We start from the raw sequence: 17,409 nt of genomic DNA on the forward strand, positions 1-17,409 counted from the left end.
GCTTAGGAGGTGAGCCGGCATCAGCCAGTCCGTGTCTTGGAGCCTCGGTGTTCTCATTTGTGACCTGTGGGACTGTTTGTTTCTATCATGGGAATATAAATTTTTTAATTGAGTGATTTCTAGGATGAAACCTAAGAAAGGCTAAAAAAAGTCACGGTTCATCACCTGAAACTTAACTGAAGCAGCTATAGGGCCAGGAGCTGCTATGGGTCACCTCCCACACAGAGCATGTTCTGTGTTATACCATGCGCCCCCAGGTTGGGGGGGCGACGGTGAGCCATGGGTGGGAGTCATGTCACTGCTGCGTCCTCACCCTTCCTGGCCTAGCCCCAAGTCTCTGTCTTCAGTGTCCCTCAGCGTCTTTTGTCACCAGCTCACAGACTGGTGATGGCCCTGCAGGGGCCTGGCCTTTGCATTGTACCTGTCCTCGCCGAGGCTCCCCAAGAGGTGTGACGCTCTCAGCGCCTCACCTGTGAACAGAGGCCGCTGTTGGAGAGACGCTCAAACAGGAAGGGATCTTTTGTTCTGAGTACTGGTTGTAAAATAGTCACTGCAGTTTTTTTTTTTTCCTTCTTTCTTATCTCTCTGGATTTTCAGCAGAACTGTTTTTTCCTTTCAGGGACATCCATACCACCACCGGGAAGATCAAAAGAGCAGTACTCCAGTTCACTCCTGCCAGCTGGACCTACGTGCGGTGGTTTGACCCCAAGTCTTCATTTCAGAGAGTGGCTGGAATATACCTTTTCATGATCATCTGGCAGGTAATTTTTTCAGATGCTCAGAAGTAGGGAAAAAACAAAACCAAAATAAAAACCATCCATTGATTTAAGGTTCATGCTAGTTGACATTGCTTATCAGCTTCATGCGTCAAAAGATGTACTGTTCTAAGGCTGACATACAGAATAATTCAAGTGATGCTGTTACACTTCAGGTCTTGCTTCATTGTGAAGAGGTTTTAAAATATGGATCTTTGAATTGCAAATTGGAAACAGATTAAAATTCCCTGTAAAAACCTTGTGCTCAGCATCTATCACCCAGTGAGTTAGGCATTGGATTGCTTTCTATCCGCTCTTTTCAGGACCAAAGTAACAAATGTAAGGCTTTTTTTTTTATAGTCCAGACTCAGTGTTTGAGTGTTAAGATGGTACCAAGGCTGTTACCACTTTAGGTAATTGGTGAAGCACTAAATAAAGAAACTCCCTGAGGGGACTGGAGCCCCCTGGGGACCCTGGTCCTCTGGCGTGGTATCAGCAGTGGGAAGAGGCCCTCCTTCCAAGCAGACTGAAGTGATTCAGACAGCCTGGGGTCTCAGAAAGAGATTACCAAACAACTCTCTCCCGGAGGCAGCCTTTTTTATTGACCCTCCTGTTCACAGGTTAATTGTTCCACAGCTTTGGGAGAGTAGCTAAGGAAAACTAGTTTTCACCTGAATTGTCTTCCGGAATCTTCAGACATTATATTTTGAACACATGAACAACACAGTCCCAACACAAGGAGAAAATTGGCATGTGTCACTTGAAAGACAGTCTTTGTCCACAGAAGGAGAATGATAATATCGATCTCAGTAAATGAGGTTTATGGCTGTGGAAGTCTATGTGGATGAATAGGTATATAGTCGCCATGGTTTGGGGAAGTCAGTGGATAAAATGGGCACATAGGGACTTCCCTGGCGGTCCAGTGGTCAGGACTTCATCTTCCAACAGAGGGGGTTGCAGGTTCAATCCCCGACCAGGGAGCAAAGATCCCTTATACCTCAAGGCCAAAAAGCTAAAAAACAGTAGCAATATTGTAACAAATTTAATAAAGACTTTAGAAATGGTCCACATCAAAAAAACTTTTAAAACAGGAGGGGGTGTTGCTTAAGTGGATGATGGTCAAGTTTTCCCTTCTGCGGCAGTGCCAGGGCAGGGAGAGGTTCCCTGTGATTGTGAGAACCTCAGAAGGATTTGGATTTTCCTAGGGTGGCAGAATTCCATGGCCCACTCTCCCCTGGATTGTGAGCGCTGTGCCAGGACCAGTTTCCTATATGTGGTGATGATGAGTGAACCGTTCTTATTTTATATCCTTAAAATCAGCACTATGATCCTCCAATTAAAAATAAATTAAAAAAGAAAAACCAGCACTGTGGGGAAAGACGCACATTTTAGGTCACTGAAATGAACCTGCTGGTCCATATGATGTACGCTTTTCTTTTTTTTAATAATTGTGTTTATTTTTGGCCGCCCTGGGTCTCTGTTGCTGCACGGGGCTGCTCTCCACGGGGCTTCTCATTTCAGGAGCTTCTCTAGTTGCGGAGCACAGGCTCTAGGCACACAGACTTCAGTAGTTGCAACACGTGGGCTGAACAGTTGTGACGCCCAGGCTCAGTTGCCCCGTGGCATGCCAGATCTTCCCAGACTAGGGATCGAACCCATGTCTCCAGCATTGGCAGGCGGATTCTTACCCACTGTGCCACCAGGGAAGTACTCATGTGCTCTTAAAGCAGTGACCTTTCCTAATCTCTGCCGCTCACTTCATCTGGAGGGGACAGGAGGGGCCTCTGGGCATGGAGCATGGATTTCTTGATAGACATCTGTTTTATGCCGCCAGGACGTGATAGTGGCACTGGGTGCTGCCCTCAAGGGAGCAGTCTCACTGCTGGGTGAAGCCTGGACCAGCCCCCACACCTACTTTTAAGAGCTTTTCAGCCTTTCGTCAAAGATCTGCTTGGTCCCCAGCATGAGCTGAATAAGCCCATAGTCATCTCTCAGTCACGCACAGCATCTCAAGCTTCTCCTGGCTCTTAAAGAGCCTGCTTCCCTGCTGTCAGATGTCTTTTCGACCTGGCCTGCTTTCTGTCCAGCTGCGAAGGTGTTCCTCGGCGCAGATTTGTTTTCCTGATTTCGCTCTTGAAGCATCTCTCTCCCAACTGTCCCAGCAGCTCACACGTGTGAGCCAGGTCGCAGTCACGAGAACCTAGAAACACGATGAATGGCCGATGCCCCCCGTGCCCCTCTCAGCACCCGACACCTCCCCGGACCCCTGCTTGGTTGGTGCCCATGTCCTGGCTGTACCTGGGCTTAAACAGCAAACTCTTAAGAAACCCGATGTATTTTCTGGAAATGCTTTGAATATACCGATTATTGTTTAGAATGTCCATTGAAGGACTAGATGCTCATGACTTAGCTCAAAGCACCAGGTTGACTCACGCCTCCTTCTTTTGCAGCTGACCGAGTTGAATACCTTCTTCCTGAAACACATCTTTGTGTTCCAAGCCAGCCATCCATTAAGCTGGTGTCGAATTCTCTTTATTGGTGGTATCACAGCTCCCACAGTAAGGTAATTCTGTGTTAGCCTGACAGTCGTTTGAACATGTTGACCTGCTTTGTATTCTCCTGTGTAGCATAAAGGAAGTCATATAAACTGGCAGATTTTCCACGAGAATGTCATTCTAGACAGTTATACTTCCAAGGGAACAAAAAGACTTATACATCCAGAACGTGAAGAAAACATTTTGCTTCTCCAACCTCAGTAACATGAAGACCGACATTCAAACCCCCTTTATGATCTTCACTGCTGGTCTTTTTTCCCCTGTGCTCAGTCACTAAGTTGTGTCCAACTCTTTGTGACTCCAGGGACTATCGCCTGCCAGGCGCCTCTGTCCCTGGGGATTCTCCTGGCAAGAATACTGGAGTGGGTTGCCATTTCCTTCTCCAGGGGATCTTCCTGACCCAGGGATCCAACCTGTATCTCCTGCATTGGCAGGCAGATTCTTTACCACTGAGCCACCTGGGAAGCCCCCTTTTTTTTTTCGCCCTGTAGCATCCTATTTAAAACAAAATGAGTAAGAGACAAGCTGAGGTTTTTTTCATGAGATTATCAAAAAATACAAGCACTTTTATGGTGGATTGAAGTCATAAATGTTGTTATTTTTAGAATGAAACTTTATTAGTTCCTTTAGAGCCAATTAAGTTAATTTCCTTTTTCAAATGCCCTTCCTGTGCTCCTCCAGGACAACAGGGACAAGCTTGGGTGTTCATCCTTCAGGGAGGCTGTCCTTGTCCTAGACTGAGGATTCATGTAGGACCCTAGACATGAGGTACTGTTCAGAGACTGGAGTCCCCCACATGGACCCATCCCAGTGAACTTCAGAGTGAAACACTTTCATTTGTTTTGATGTTCCTATTTGAGAAGGACGATTAGGGTTTTGTAACTAGTATGGAGTCTTGGCATTGATCAGTAGAAACACCCAGAGTCTCTGCACCGCTAATTTAAAGTAAGCTTCTTTGGAAACTGTGGGATAACTTAATTCATTATTTTTAATGTGTGGGCAAACTACACAAGTAAAGGGTCTTATTTGCCAAGGAGAGTGGGTGTTTTCCTTGGTCAGACATAGCCCTCACTCCCAGCTAGCACTTCTTATTGTCCTCATTCATTATCACAAATATATATTAATATATACAGGAAGGTAACAGTTGGTATACTGCAGCCCTTTGGCACTTTATGGGCCAGTGATCTGCTGAAATAGTTATCTCGTGAATGCAGTTTTCCTTTTTGTGGGTTGGTGCCTCCTTATTTAAAACTTGATTTAATTTGAGGTTTACTGTTATTTTCAGGAAAGATTAGCAGCAGTTTCTTCATAAAATTAGGAGCAATCAACAAATAAATGGGGAAAGAAATCTCTTAGAAAACAGAACAGCAAATTATGTGTGATTTATCATGAAATTTCCTTATTGTTAAACATTTCACAGTAAAAACTAGAGACTCAACCAGAAACTAAAAATCCAGTGTTTGGACTTTTTGAGAGCTCCTTAAAATTTTTGCCAAACTCTATGGGTTTTCAAATGATTCTTTTTTCTTTAAGAATTAGCCACTTCCTTTGTTCCTACATCACTTGAGGCTAAGGAGATGGTTGACAAGCTTCTTAGAAAGATGGAAATGCTAATGGATTTTAGGTTCCGATGAGTAAATGCCAGGCCCAGAAAGAAGTGAAAACTCAGGCTTCACTATAAATCATATATACTTACCAGGTCTCTTTTCCTCTTTTTTGGTTAGACTTTCATATGACTCTGCTTTGAGAAGATATTTGAGTGAATATTCTTTTAGTCTAATCTAATGTGCAGTATAAGGGCATGGATGCAGTTAGTAAAGTAGCTGAACTGGTAAAAGCAAATTAGGTAATGAAAATGTGAAGTTAGAGGAAAACCTGATTTCACAGCTAGAATTCTTCACTTTGGGGTATAGAACTGATAGTTCATGGATGAGCTTTAGGCATTCGTGAACCCCCTGAAGTTTAATGCAGAATTTTGTGTGCATGTTTTATGTGCCTTTATCAGAGCTATCATCAAACCCTCAAAGGGGAGTCTGTAACCCCAGCCCTCAACCCCCTGGTTCAGATGTCACCTCCCCAGGGATGGGTCGAGTTTCAAGGGCAGCTTTAAGACTTCCCAACTGTGTTGTCCTACAGGCAGCCTCTCCCACATGTGGCTACTGAGCACCGGGCATGTGGCCAGTCACCTTGAAATATTTCTGAGAGCCAAAATGTACAGATTTCCTGCCTGGTTACAGTCAGCAGCCTTTGTCCTGGAGAGAGCCAGAAGAGACAGAGACAGTGTAGGTGAGCTTCTGGGACTGCCTCCATGGAAAGAGACTGAAGCACCCACCTGGGGTGACTTTGGCTCAGGAGTGTGGGAGTCTGCCTCTGAATCAAGACTGCCTCTGCCAATAATCTGGCTCTTTAAATCACCTCCCTCCAACCCAGTCCAAATTCTTAGCCTCTTACAGGAAGGTTTCAGCAGGCACTGGCTTCCTATTCCTTTGACTAGAACTGGACCAGGCAGCTCGAGTATGTGGAACAAGGCAGACGATTCTTATATTCACACTGTCAGAGTGATTTAGTCCTGTATTGGCTTGCTGGTCTTCCAGAGGCTCTCATGAATTCCACCTTTGTTCTTCCAGACAGTACTACGCTTACCTCACCGACACGCAGTGCAAACGCGTGGGAACACAGTGCTGGGTGTTTGGGTGAGTAATCTGTTATCATTTGAAACCACTTATGTCTGTAAATTTCTTGAGTTCTTTCTTGACCCTACATTAAGTGCCTTTCAGTGCAGTTTTATTTTTGTGTGTCTTTCGCTTTTAACACTCCTTTTCTGATTTACATTTAGAATAGTTAACTGGCAAGTTACAGAAAGAGGATGTAGATTATTTTTTTAAAAGACAGTAGGAAATCAAAAGATATTCCCCACATAGAATTGGAGGCCTTGTTTCTTGAAATAAATTAGGAAATGAATTGTTCGAATTCCCTCTGAAATCAATGGTAAGTTTGGGGCAAAGTCTTGTGATGGGCTTGACCACACTTCTTGTTACTTTCACACCAGAAAGGGTCTGGTTTTATTGTCCCAAAGAGAACTAACACGTAGCCACATGGTCACAATTTATCGTCTGATTATAGATACAAATGCTGTATCTGAATTTATAATTACTTAAATGATTTGAAAGAAAGCATAGGTTATCAGTTTCACCCCCAGTATTAAACGTGAAATGCTGTTCAGTATCTCAGGTAATTGCTTCCTCTGTATAATACCATCCACATCTCACCATGCCGTCTAGCAATAGAAATTCCAGAGACATCCAGCACATCTGTGTGTGAAGTCCAGTTGCTCACAGAGCTTAAATTCAGGACCTAATCTAGATTTTAAACTGAGCATAAAGAAAACGTGATGAAAACCACAACAGATCTTTAAACAGAATTTTTTTTCCCATGTTAATGCATATTGATAATGCAGAAAAGAATAAACTAAAGATCATCCAAAGACCTCAACTGTTTAGAGATATTGCTGCTTATATTACATTGTCATTCCTCCCAAACATGTGTGTGTGTGTGTGTGTGTGTGTGTGTGTGTGTGTGTGTGTCCAGCTCTCACCCAGATTCTGGAAGGGTTACTCAAGTTTCCCACCACCTTCTTTTCAAAAGACAAAAGGCCTTTGTCACTGTTTCTCGCAAACTCTGTGATGTAAGCTGGTTTTCCTACCCAAAGTGGCTTAAAGGGTCATAGGATGGATTCAGTTTCCATTGTTTACCGCTCTGGTGGGAGAGAGAATCTACGTACATATTTTTGTCGCAGGAAGGTGGGCTGCCTTCTTACTCTCTTGTCCAAGAACTGAGGATATTTTCTGCCTTTGAGCTTTTCCTCTGTCACATGCATCTTCTTTCCACATGCATTTTTCTTTTCACATTTATAAGTCCTTGCCACAGTCTTATTCTGCTGTGACTGGAGAACTCTGTCTAGTCACCTGTTGAGGAAAAAGGAGATGGTGGATCAGAGAGACAGGTAGTTCTCCCTAATCTGGTATCTTGAAAGTTTAATCCCTGTGGTGGGAGAAATAGCCAAGAGGAACTAGGCCAAAGGGTGGGAGCAAACGCAGAAAGCTGAACCTTGCTGGAAAATGGTGAAAGAAGGTTGAATGCAAATGGTCTGAAATAAATGTGAGGTCATTTGGCTGATTTAGGATGCTCTGTTGAGAATCTAGGACTCTCAGAATGGTGATGTCAAGGTCAGTGGACCTTGAGATTAGTGGGCTCTGCTGAAAAACAGCAAGTCCCTCTTCATAAATCATGCAGGGCGGACCCACCTGGCGTGTGAATGGGCAGGAGCGGCCTCTGTCTGGTCGGCATGGCCGGCCCGTGATGGTGCAGCAGGAGGCCTGGCCTCTAGTCTCTTCTCTGGTGTTTGCCTCTCAGGGGCCACCACCTCCCATCTTCTTTTCCTTCCTTCCTCCGGCTTCCCCGTCACCTTCGTTTTTTTGTTTGTTTGTTTTTTATCTTCTATCAAAACAGCAAACACTGAAATGTCTGACTTCCTTTAACAACTTTGTTTTTATTGCCAAGTCGTGTCTGACTCTTTTGTGACCTCATGGACTGTAGCCCACCAGGCTCCTCTCTCCATGGGATTCTCCAGGAAAGAATACTGGAGTGGGTCACCGTTTCCTTCTCCAGGGGGTCTTCTTGACCCAGGAATTGAACCTGTGTCTCCTGCATTGGCAGGTGGGTTCTTTACCACTGAGCCACCAGGGAAACCCCTCCTTTAACAGCTAGTTGATGCTTTGTAGTTTTCTTTTCACTAACTTTGGAATGACTTTGGCTCTATCAAAGTATGGAGATGCAAGAGAACAGAGGTGAAGCCCATGTAGTGAGCACTTTTCTCCTTTGTAAATGTTACACCCCCAAAAAGCTGGCATTAATTGCTGCTATATGTAATGAAATATGGACTTGCAGTGGGCTCTGCAGCTGTGCCATGGATCTGAACTTTTGGCCTTTTGTACCTAAACATGCTAGCCCCAACTGAGACAGGACTCCATCCATCTGGAGAATGGGAACCCATGGGGAGAAGTCGGAGTGGGGGAACCTCTTCCTGTTACCACATCTTTGTGGGCGTCAGGGCCAGAGCGAGGTGGACAGATTGCCCAGGTGTGCACATGAAACCGTCTTCATCTTCACCTTTCTCCCCCCTCCCGCCCCATTATAATTGAGTTTCTGGGCCTCCAAAGAGAGCACTGGACTGCTGATGAAGAAAAGATGTTGGATCCCTTGGCCCTGGAAGGAAGGCTTCCAAGCTGTGGCTGTAACAGGAGTGAGCAGTCACTTTTCCTCCTCTGGCAAGTCCTTGGGTTGGGTCTCCAGGGGTTGGGTCAGAGCTGAGGGTCCCCAGGGCCCAGGCCTGGAGCCCGGCTGCTGTCCGAACTCTCACCACACTGGCTTCCTCTCTCAAGCTGCCCCAGCCCTGCTGGTGACCTGTGACAGTAAGCTTCTGCCTCTGCTCCTCTGCACTTGGAACCGCTTCCTGAAGTTCTGCAGTGACTCCTGGCTACCTGTGGGATTGCATCGTAGTTGTGTCCCTTGTTATACACAGCTTGTTTCCACTGGTGGAAAGTCAGCTCCTGGCCACCGGAAAGTGACTGACCTGTGCCCCGAGCCCTTGCAGCAGAGTGTTTTGTGCAGCTGCAGGGCTGTATCTGTAGGACACGCACAGGCTGTGGCATCGTGAGAATCCAGGAGCAGCCTGTGCTACAGACAGAACGTTCTCTGCTGGAGGTTGGCGTGTTCACCCAGCTCACACACAACGGGCCGAGAGCTTTTGTGCCCTAAATTTCAATAAGACCCTGATACCTTCTTGTTCCATCCGCTGAGGATTCCCTGATGCCAGTCTCTGCATTAAGGTCATTTTTATTTCTGAGAGGCCAGCCTCTCCCCAGGCAGAAGCAGCTCAGGCAGCCCGAAGTTGATCTGCCTCCTGCCCATGAGAATGCAGTGATCATAGCAAACACCCACTTCCAACAACCCAAGAGAAGACTCAACACATGGACACCACCAGATGGTCAGTACTGAAATCAGATTGATTATATTCTTTGTAGCTGAAGATGGAGAAGCTCTATACAGCCAGCAGAAACAAAACAGGAGCTGACTGTGGCTCAAATCATGAACTCCTTATTGCCAAATTTAGACTTAAATTGAAGAAAGTAGGGAAAAACCACTAGACCATTCAGGTATGACCTAAATCAAATCCATTACAATTATACAGTGGAAGTGACAAATAGATTCAAGGGATTAGATTTGATATACAGAGTGCCTGAAGAACTATGGACGGAGGTTCGTGATATTGTATAGGAGGCAGTGATCAAGACCATCCCAGAGAAAAAGAAATGCAAAAAGGCAAAATAGTTGTCTGAGGAGGCCTTACAGATAGCTGAGAAAAGAAGAGAAACTAAAGGCAAAGGAGAAAAGGAAAGCTATACCCATTTGAATGCAGAATTCCAAAGAATAGCAAGGACAGATAAGAAAGCCTTCTTCAGTGATCAATGCAAAGAAATAGAGGAAAACAATAGAATGGGAAAGTCTAGAGATCTCTTCAAGAAAATTAGCGATACCAAGGGAATACTTCATGCAAAGATGGGCACAATAAAGGACAGAAATAGTATGGACCTAACAGAAGCAGAAGATACTAAGACGAGGTGGCAAATAGCTAGGAAAACAATGGAAACAGTGAGAGACTTTATTTTTTGGGGCTCCAAAATCACTGCAGATGGTGACTGCAGCCATGAAATAAAAGATGCTTGCTCCTTGGAAGAAAAGCTATGACCAACATAGACAGCATATTAAAAAGCAGAGACATTACTTTGCCAACAAAGGTCCATCTATGGACCAAAGCTATGGTTTTTCCAGTGGTCATGTATGGATGTGAGAGTTGGACTATAAAGAAGGCTGAGCACCGAATAATTGATGCTTTTGAACTGTGGTGTTGGAGAAGACTCTTGAGAGTCCCTTGAACTGCAAGGAGATCCAACCAGTCCATCCTAAAGGAGATTAGTCCTGAATATTCATTGGAAGGACTGATGCTCAAGCTGAAAGTCCAATATTTTGGCCTCCTGATGCGGAGAAGTGACTCATTGGAAAAGACCCTGTTGCTGGAAAGACTGAAGGCAGGAAGAGGGGACGACAGAGGATGAGATGGTTAGATGGCATCACCGACTCAATGGACATGAGTTTGAGTAAGCTCCTGGAGTTCGTGATGGACAGGGAGGCCTGGCATGCTGCAGTCAGGAAAGTCAGGAAAGCATGACTCCATGCTGCCATCATGGAGTTACAATGAGTCAGACATGACTGAGTGACTGAACTGAACTGAACACACTCCTTCATGATAAGGGCGGCAACAAGCACGAAGGGGAGGGAGACCCCTGGGTTCCATCCAGCCACAGATTGGCCACCTTGCTCAGCCTGGTCAAGATCCGAGATTGAAATTGGCTCCAAGTTGAGGGCGGTACCATGCAGGGGCTGTCCAGGGTGAGGTGGTTGGTGTTGCCTCAGCTGCCAGGCTTCATAGAGGCTCCCACAGTACCCAGGCCTTTGGCCTCCAGCCCCGGGCCAGCAGCAATTTGAGTCCCATGAGGAGGTTATGTTGACCTTCTAGGAGGGTGTTCCATATGAGGACTCCCTCTAAGGGCCAGCGTTGCTGGGTCAGGGGTCCGTGGATGGCTGGGGTGATGCATCCCTGTTCCCGCTGCTCCCCACACCCCACATCTCCTCCAGGTCCTCACCCTGCTCCACGGTCTCCTCACAGCAGTTCCCTTCCAGCCGCAAACATGAGCCTCCACAAAATGAATCCACTTCAGCCCTCTGCTGCAGCGCCCCCAGGATTCCCAGGTTCCTCAGACTGAAAGCCGAGCTCTGGGGTGGCCTTCAAGACCCGTGTCACCTCGTGACCTCGCGCTGCCCCTTCCCCTCCGTCCTGACCCCTCCCCCACCCAGTCTCTACTCAAGGTCACCTTCATGAATAACAGCTTAGCTAAGAAGATTCCTTAGCATGTGGGACCAAGTCACTCTGAAGTTCCTGACTGAAAAACACTGGTCTTTAGAGCAAATTTCAGGTCATTAGGAAGTCAACTGAGTGAGTCATGACCAGCATTTTCTGAAAATGAAATAGGTTAGGAAAATGTCAGAGCAAGGGGACAGTTGTTTTGTGTGTTTGGGGGCAGGTTGTGTGTGTGGGAGGGAGGACAAAATAAAAATTGTGTTTCCTGCCATGGGACTCAGGTCACAGAAGTCTGAGAAACACAGCTCTAATTCGCTGGTCACCGAGCTCTCCAAGGGTGCCTCGGTCAGTTGACTATTTAGAAGCCCTTCACAGTAAAGCCCGCTGTTCCGTCCGCTCAGGGCAGGTGGGCAGACTTCCTTCCTGTTGCAGGGCATCAGGCCGTCCCAGCCCAGGCTGCATTGCTTTCTGCGTCCGCCCACAGGTGCCCTTCCCAAAGCTGCTCTGCTGCCCTCTGGTGTCGGCTGGTGGTCTCAACCTCAGGCTGACAGCCGACCTCAGCCCTGCTCCCTCTGGCCTCCCACGATGCTGCGCTGAAACATGGCTTTCTCACAAGGGCTGTGCTTTATTGGGCCGGGGTGTGTGTGTTTGAGAGGGTGGTCTTTAAAGATTCAGGCCACCCCTCCTAAACCTTGTTCGGTTCGCCCCGGGGGACAAGACTACCCCAAGCTCTCTAGAGAGACACACTGGAGACTTTCTGCTTGGGTGGTTCTGACTCCAGGTGTTCAGTTGTTTACCGCTGTCCATCCATTTGACCAAGGCAGTGACCTCTGTGTCCACAGTAGAGAGGGGTCCTGGGGTCTTCCGGGCCCCTTCCTGCCTTTTCAGAGATTATGCCTGCAACAGGACCAGTCCCTGATTGTCTCGCTTCCGTCTTGAGCAAGGAATACTGAGCGTGGCCTTGTCAGAAATCGCTATTTCAGGGCAGCCATTGGGATTAAGGGATGAGCTGTGTTACCTCACCTCCTCAGTTCTTACTCTCAACTTCTGAACCGTAATAAAGACCTGATTTTAATATTCATAAATGAAGTTCTGTAACACAAGATTGGCTTTTTTCTTTGATGTTTTAATTCAAAAGTAAAACATGGAAGTTTTTTTAAACATTTTTTTATTTAGCAAAATTCCTTACAGATGCAGAGGATAAAGAGTTTTTATTGTCAGCAGAACTGGACATATTAAATCTGGAAATTCCCAGATGGCTGGGAGGGAACGTGATTGCTGCCTTCAAGTTACTGAAAGCCCCACCTGGAGGCTCACGCTCCCCTGTATGACTGTGGAGGGCAGAGTTCGGACTGGGGCGGGAGGAGGCAGGTACCTGCTGGAGATAAGGAACAACTTCCCCAAAGCTGAAGAGACTGAAAGGGCAGGAGCAGCTGCCCACAGAGGTGGTGGACTTCCTGTCCCTGCCAGGGTGTCAAGCAGGGGGGTGTCTGTCCACCTGTTGTGATGGCTCTGACTGAGGTGACATCAAGCGGCCTGTGGCTATGAAAATGTACACACTGAGATTGTGGTCTATGAGGAAGCAAGATGTGAAAAAGAACTTATTTCCGGGGAGGAATAAAGGGATGAATAGACAGAGCACAGAGGGCTTTTAGGGCAGTGAGACTATTCTGTCTGACCGTCTAATGGTAGATGCGTGTACACTAAGTCACTTCACTTGTGTCCAGCTCTTTGCAACTGTAGTCCATGGTATTCTCCAGGCAAGAATACTGGAGTGGTTCGCCATGCCCTTCTCTAGGGGGTCTTCCCAACCCGGGGACTGAACTTGCGTCTCTTATGTCTCCTGCCTTGGCAGCAGGTTCTTGACCACTAGCACCACCTGGGAAGCCCAGTGGTGGGTATGTTACACTCTGAACATCTATCCAAACCCACAGAATGTACACCACCATCAGAGTGAACTCTGAGGTCACCTGTGGACTTTGGATGACTGTGTTCATCATTTGTGACAGATGTACTGCTCTGGTGGGGGATATTGAGAGTGGGGAAGGCTGTGCATGTGTGAGGGCAGAGAATGGTCGGAAATCTGTACCTTTCCCTCAAGTTTACTATGAGCCTGAAAAACTGCTCTAAAAAAATAGTCTGAAAAAAAAGAAGAGAGGAGTAACAGTAAAATAGCCTTTTTTTATTAAATCTATCTATCTATAGAAAATATATACAATATGTACTGTCTCTAAAGCAAGCACAGTAGACTAGAACACTGTCATTTTGTAGGGGACTTGCTTCCAGTGATTTGGGGCAGAAACCTTTTGACCTGTTGAATTTTCTGGTGGAATTACGCATGTTTCTGGTAATGCGTTATGTTCTGATGAGTTTGTTATTTAACCTCTTGTTCTGTGTCACAGGGTCATCGGTTTCCTGGAAGCTATCGTCTGCATAAAATTTGGACAAGATCTCTTCTCTAAGACCCAAATACTCTATGTTGTGCTTTGGCTTCTTTGCGTGGTAAGTCATTACTTTTCTACCTTGACATGTTACACTCCCCATGGTCTCTTCCAAAGCAAAACAAGACCCTCTTGTGCACCACGGTTTCTTAGACATTTATAGACAAGACATACTACTTGTAGTAGCCCAGGACTGGCCATCATATGAAGTTCAAGAACAGATACACAGGACCACGTGGCACCCCAAATTGGTCCCTTTGTACGTCTGATCACATGACCCCAGCAGGTGCATTATACTCTCATTTGTTTCACTTGTGAGCATGCGTCTACATTTGCTGAGAATGTCAGGTCTGCCTCGAGGGAACGACAGTTACGGTCCCCTGTAATGTGTGTATTACCGTCCAAGGGTTTGTGTACAAACCGCCAGAGTCTGGTTTACAGGCTATCTTGTTGGTGGGGGGGGGGAGTGTTGGAGGTAATCATACCGCACAATTTCTACCCCCCACCCCAACCCTGGGCCAACATTATACATAGCCCACACCTGTGTTGGGCATGTTTTCCTCTCTGAAGGGAAGAGTCCTGGGGGCCTCCAGCTTCATTGTCCTGGGACTTTTCCCCCATCTCTCAAATGAAGCATGATCTTACCTAAAAATTTTTTAAATTTAAAATTCTATGATTGCCCTTCTTAATTTGTTTTGTTACTTTGGAGAAAAGTCTTATTTTACATTTAAGATTCTTCACTTTTACTTACTTGGTCTAGAAAATTAACTGGGGCTTTTTAAAAATTCTTATTATTATCACATAGATTTCAAACGTGGAAGTAGATAAGGTCGCTCCCCCTTCACGTACCCATCACCCAGATTCAGCAGTTACCCACCAATGGCCAGTCTCGTGTCCTTCTGTTCCAGACGCACCATCCCCACCCCAGCTTACTCAGAAGCAGGCCCGCCTTTCCTATTTCAGGATGTCTCTCTAAAAGAAGACAGGAATGCTTTTTTGTTTAGTGCAGCCACCACGACTGTATCACACTGGAAAAAGAATTCATTCCTTCGTACTGTTAAGTAGCTGATGAGTGTTCACATTTCTCATGTTTCCTTAAAGTCTGTATATTTTAACAGTTTATTTGAATCAGCATCCACTCATTGCAATTGGTTGGCATACCTCTTTTAATCTACATGTTTCCCTCCATCTCTAGCGCTCTCTCCTTTGCAGTTTATTTGCTGAAGAAACAAACTCTTTTGTCCTGTAGGTTCTCCCCTCGTCTGGTTTTACTGATGCCATCCTTACTGTCATTCACCAGATTTCTTTGTCCTCTGTATTTTCTATAAATTGGTAGCTGGATTGAGAGGCTTAATCAGATTTAAGTCTTTTTGTTTGCTTGTTTTTTCCTTTTGGCAGGACTGAACCTTGTACTTTTAAAGTGTTTTTATTGCCTTTCACGCCTTTCTGTTTTTAGGATTACTTGTTAGAATCCTAACTGTGCCAGGGCACCTTGAACCTGTGCTGCTTTATCTTGAGCAGTGAAAGGGGAGAAGGAGCTCTTTTGTCCTCAAACTCCAGAATTCATGCTCAGATGTATTTTTTCCGTCACAGTGAGACGAGATGTAAGGATTGGTTGGTGGGGGGAGCGTGTCAAACGGGCCAGGAAATGTTACCCTTTGCTCCTCACATTTCTCTCTGGCATGGGCACCCCGGCTCTGTGAATGGTAGCGGTTACTCACGGCGGGCAGGCGTGGGCGCAGCCCTCACTTGTTGCCAACGGGACCACAGGCAGCTTAAGGCAGGCGGGTCTCCTGAGATGTGGGCAGAAGGTGCTTCTTATCACAGCCTATTGCAGGCCTCCTCCGGGGGGCATCAGTAGCCAGAAGACTCTCCCCACGGCCCTGTCCAAGGAGCTGTCTCTGGTCACCCAGCTGGCCGGGCCCCTCCAGTCTCTAAGTTTTAGAGACTTTCACTCTGTTTTACTGATTCGACACTTAGCATCCGCCTCCTTAGGTTGGTGAATTTTGATGCACCTTGGTGTCTATGCGATGGTAACTTATCGAGGGCACGACCCATTTCTCAGTCTCTCCCTCCCTTAGCATGGTCCCTTGTAAGTCCTTCATGTGGCCGAGTGCTCATCAGAGCCGCCCTAATGTGGAGCCGCACAGGTAGGTGGCGGTGAAGATGAGATTTATTCATGCTTACCGTGCGCCAGGCGCTGCTCGAAGCACTTTTCACTCATTGCATATTTGAGCTTTCCACTTTGAGGGGAAGTACTTTGTTATCCCCTCTTTCCCAGATAAAGGCAAAGAGAGGTCTCCTAACTTACCTAAGGTCACACAGGTCATCCATGGCAGAGCCAGAGCTCAAACCCAGAGAGTCTGGCTGGAGATCTCCTGCTCCCCCTCTCCACAGGGGTCCCCCTCAGAGGCTCTCCAAGGGCACGTGGGAGTTACCTCTGCCAACTGCTGATGCTCAGACATCATCTCGGTGTGTGTGCACAGAGCCCGAGGAGCTCCGGAGCGAACAGCTGACAAGCTGGGGTCATCCAGGATCACAGTGTCCGGTCCTCCCATCCCGCAGGCGCCCAGCCTAAGCCAAGCTTGGTCTCAGTCTTAGGAGGGAGGCAAACATTCTTCAGCAAGAGAACACTGTGTTTACGCCATGTCTCCACGCTAAGAGAAACAAAGCCCCCAATTATTCGCCTTGCTTGGGAAGAGAGTATACACAGAATTTGTGATTAATGTAGAAATAAAGGCCCCATATGCTGGTTGATAAGCTGCCGCAGCACTAGCTGTCTAGTAAGTCTGGGTGGATTTGAATGGTGGAAGCCACACCTGGGTCTGTTTGCTGCCTTGGCTCTCAGCCCTCACGTTTTTTCTCTTTCTTTTTTTCCCTCTCTTTCTTTAAACAAAATCTGTACAATTGCTATTTAAATGCCAGGCCTTGACATTTTAAGTGGGTACTTGCCTAGATTTCCAGAGGTGTGATTGCAAACCCATAAATTACAAGCTTTTGTCTCCTGGGACAAGCGTGAACAGGGCCTCTTGTACCCAGGTGAAATGGTAATTTTGGCAACCACAGCAGGTCTTTTGCATGGCGGTCCGTGATGATAAGCATCTGTCACGAAGCACCTGCCAGTGTTTGCCTGCGCACCCCCGTCCCGCAAAGCAAGGTCTGCCCAGCTGTCTGCTTCTGGAGCAGCCCCAAGCTGCCAGTCTGCCCTCCCAGGGCAGGAGAGAAAGCTGGGGGAAAACGAGCCCCACACGCCTGCCCCCTGGTGGGCGAGATGCGCAATGACGACCCCCGCAGCACAGTCACCGACTGGTCCCTGGAGATGGAACCCCACCTCCCTCCCCTCCTTGTGAAACCTAGGCTGTCCTGCTCTCTCCGTAAAGGAGCTGACATACGTAGTTTTACGTGCTGCAGATCCCCTAGACTTCCCACTCTGGCCATGCCGTGAAAACGGTACATTTAATGATGCCGTATATTAGAAATCCGAACAAGTACTGGACTATGTTAAAGATTAGAAGTTTTTTCATTTTATAATTGTAGTATATTCACTCATGGCTTAATTTTTTGATGGGGAGATAAGAGCTTTCTTAAAAAAAAACCACCCTAATATACACCAGTTTCAATAGGGATTTAATTTTTAAAAAATGAACTAGTGGGTCTTCTTAGATTTCGTGTTAACCTCT

General features: G+C 46.6%; 1 protein-coding gene across 1 annotated transcript in view; it reads left to right on the top strand.

Annotated features, from left to right (window-relative positions):
* Nucleotides 1-17,409, top strand: part of PTDSS1 (phosphatidylserine synthase 1) — a 65,114-nt gene that overhangs the window by 40,979 nt on the left and 6,726 nt on the right. Inside the window, exons 7-10 of the mRNA XM_081503120.1 lie at nucleotides 620-761; nucleotides 3,206-3,318; nucleotides 5,938-6,003; nucleotides 13,691-13,790. Coding sequence (XP_081359246.1) covers nucleotides 620-761; nucleotides 3,206-3,318; nucleotides 5,938-6,003; nucleotides 13,691-13,790 — 421 coding nt within the window. The remainder of the gene's footprint in view (nucleotides 1-619; nucleotides 762-3,205; nucleotides 3,319-5,937; nucleotides 6,004-13,690; nucleotides 13,791-17,409) is intronic.

This window comes from Giraffa tippelskirchi, chromosome 6, assembly GCF_054371585.1.
Source record: "Giraffa tippelskirchi isolate mGirTip1 chromosome 6, T2T-mGirTip1v1.2.pri, whole genome shotgun sequence".
Classification (NCBI taxonomy): Eukaryota; Metazoa; Chordata; class Mammalia; order Artiodactyla; family Giraffidae; genus Giraffa; species Giraffa tippelskirchi.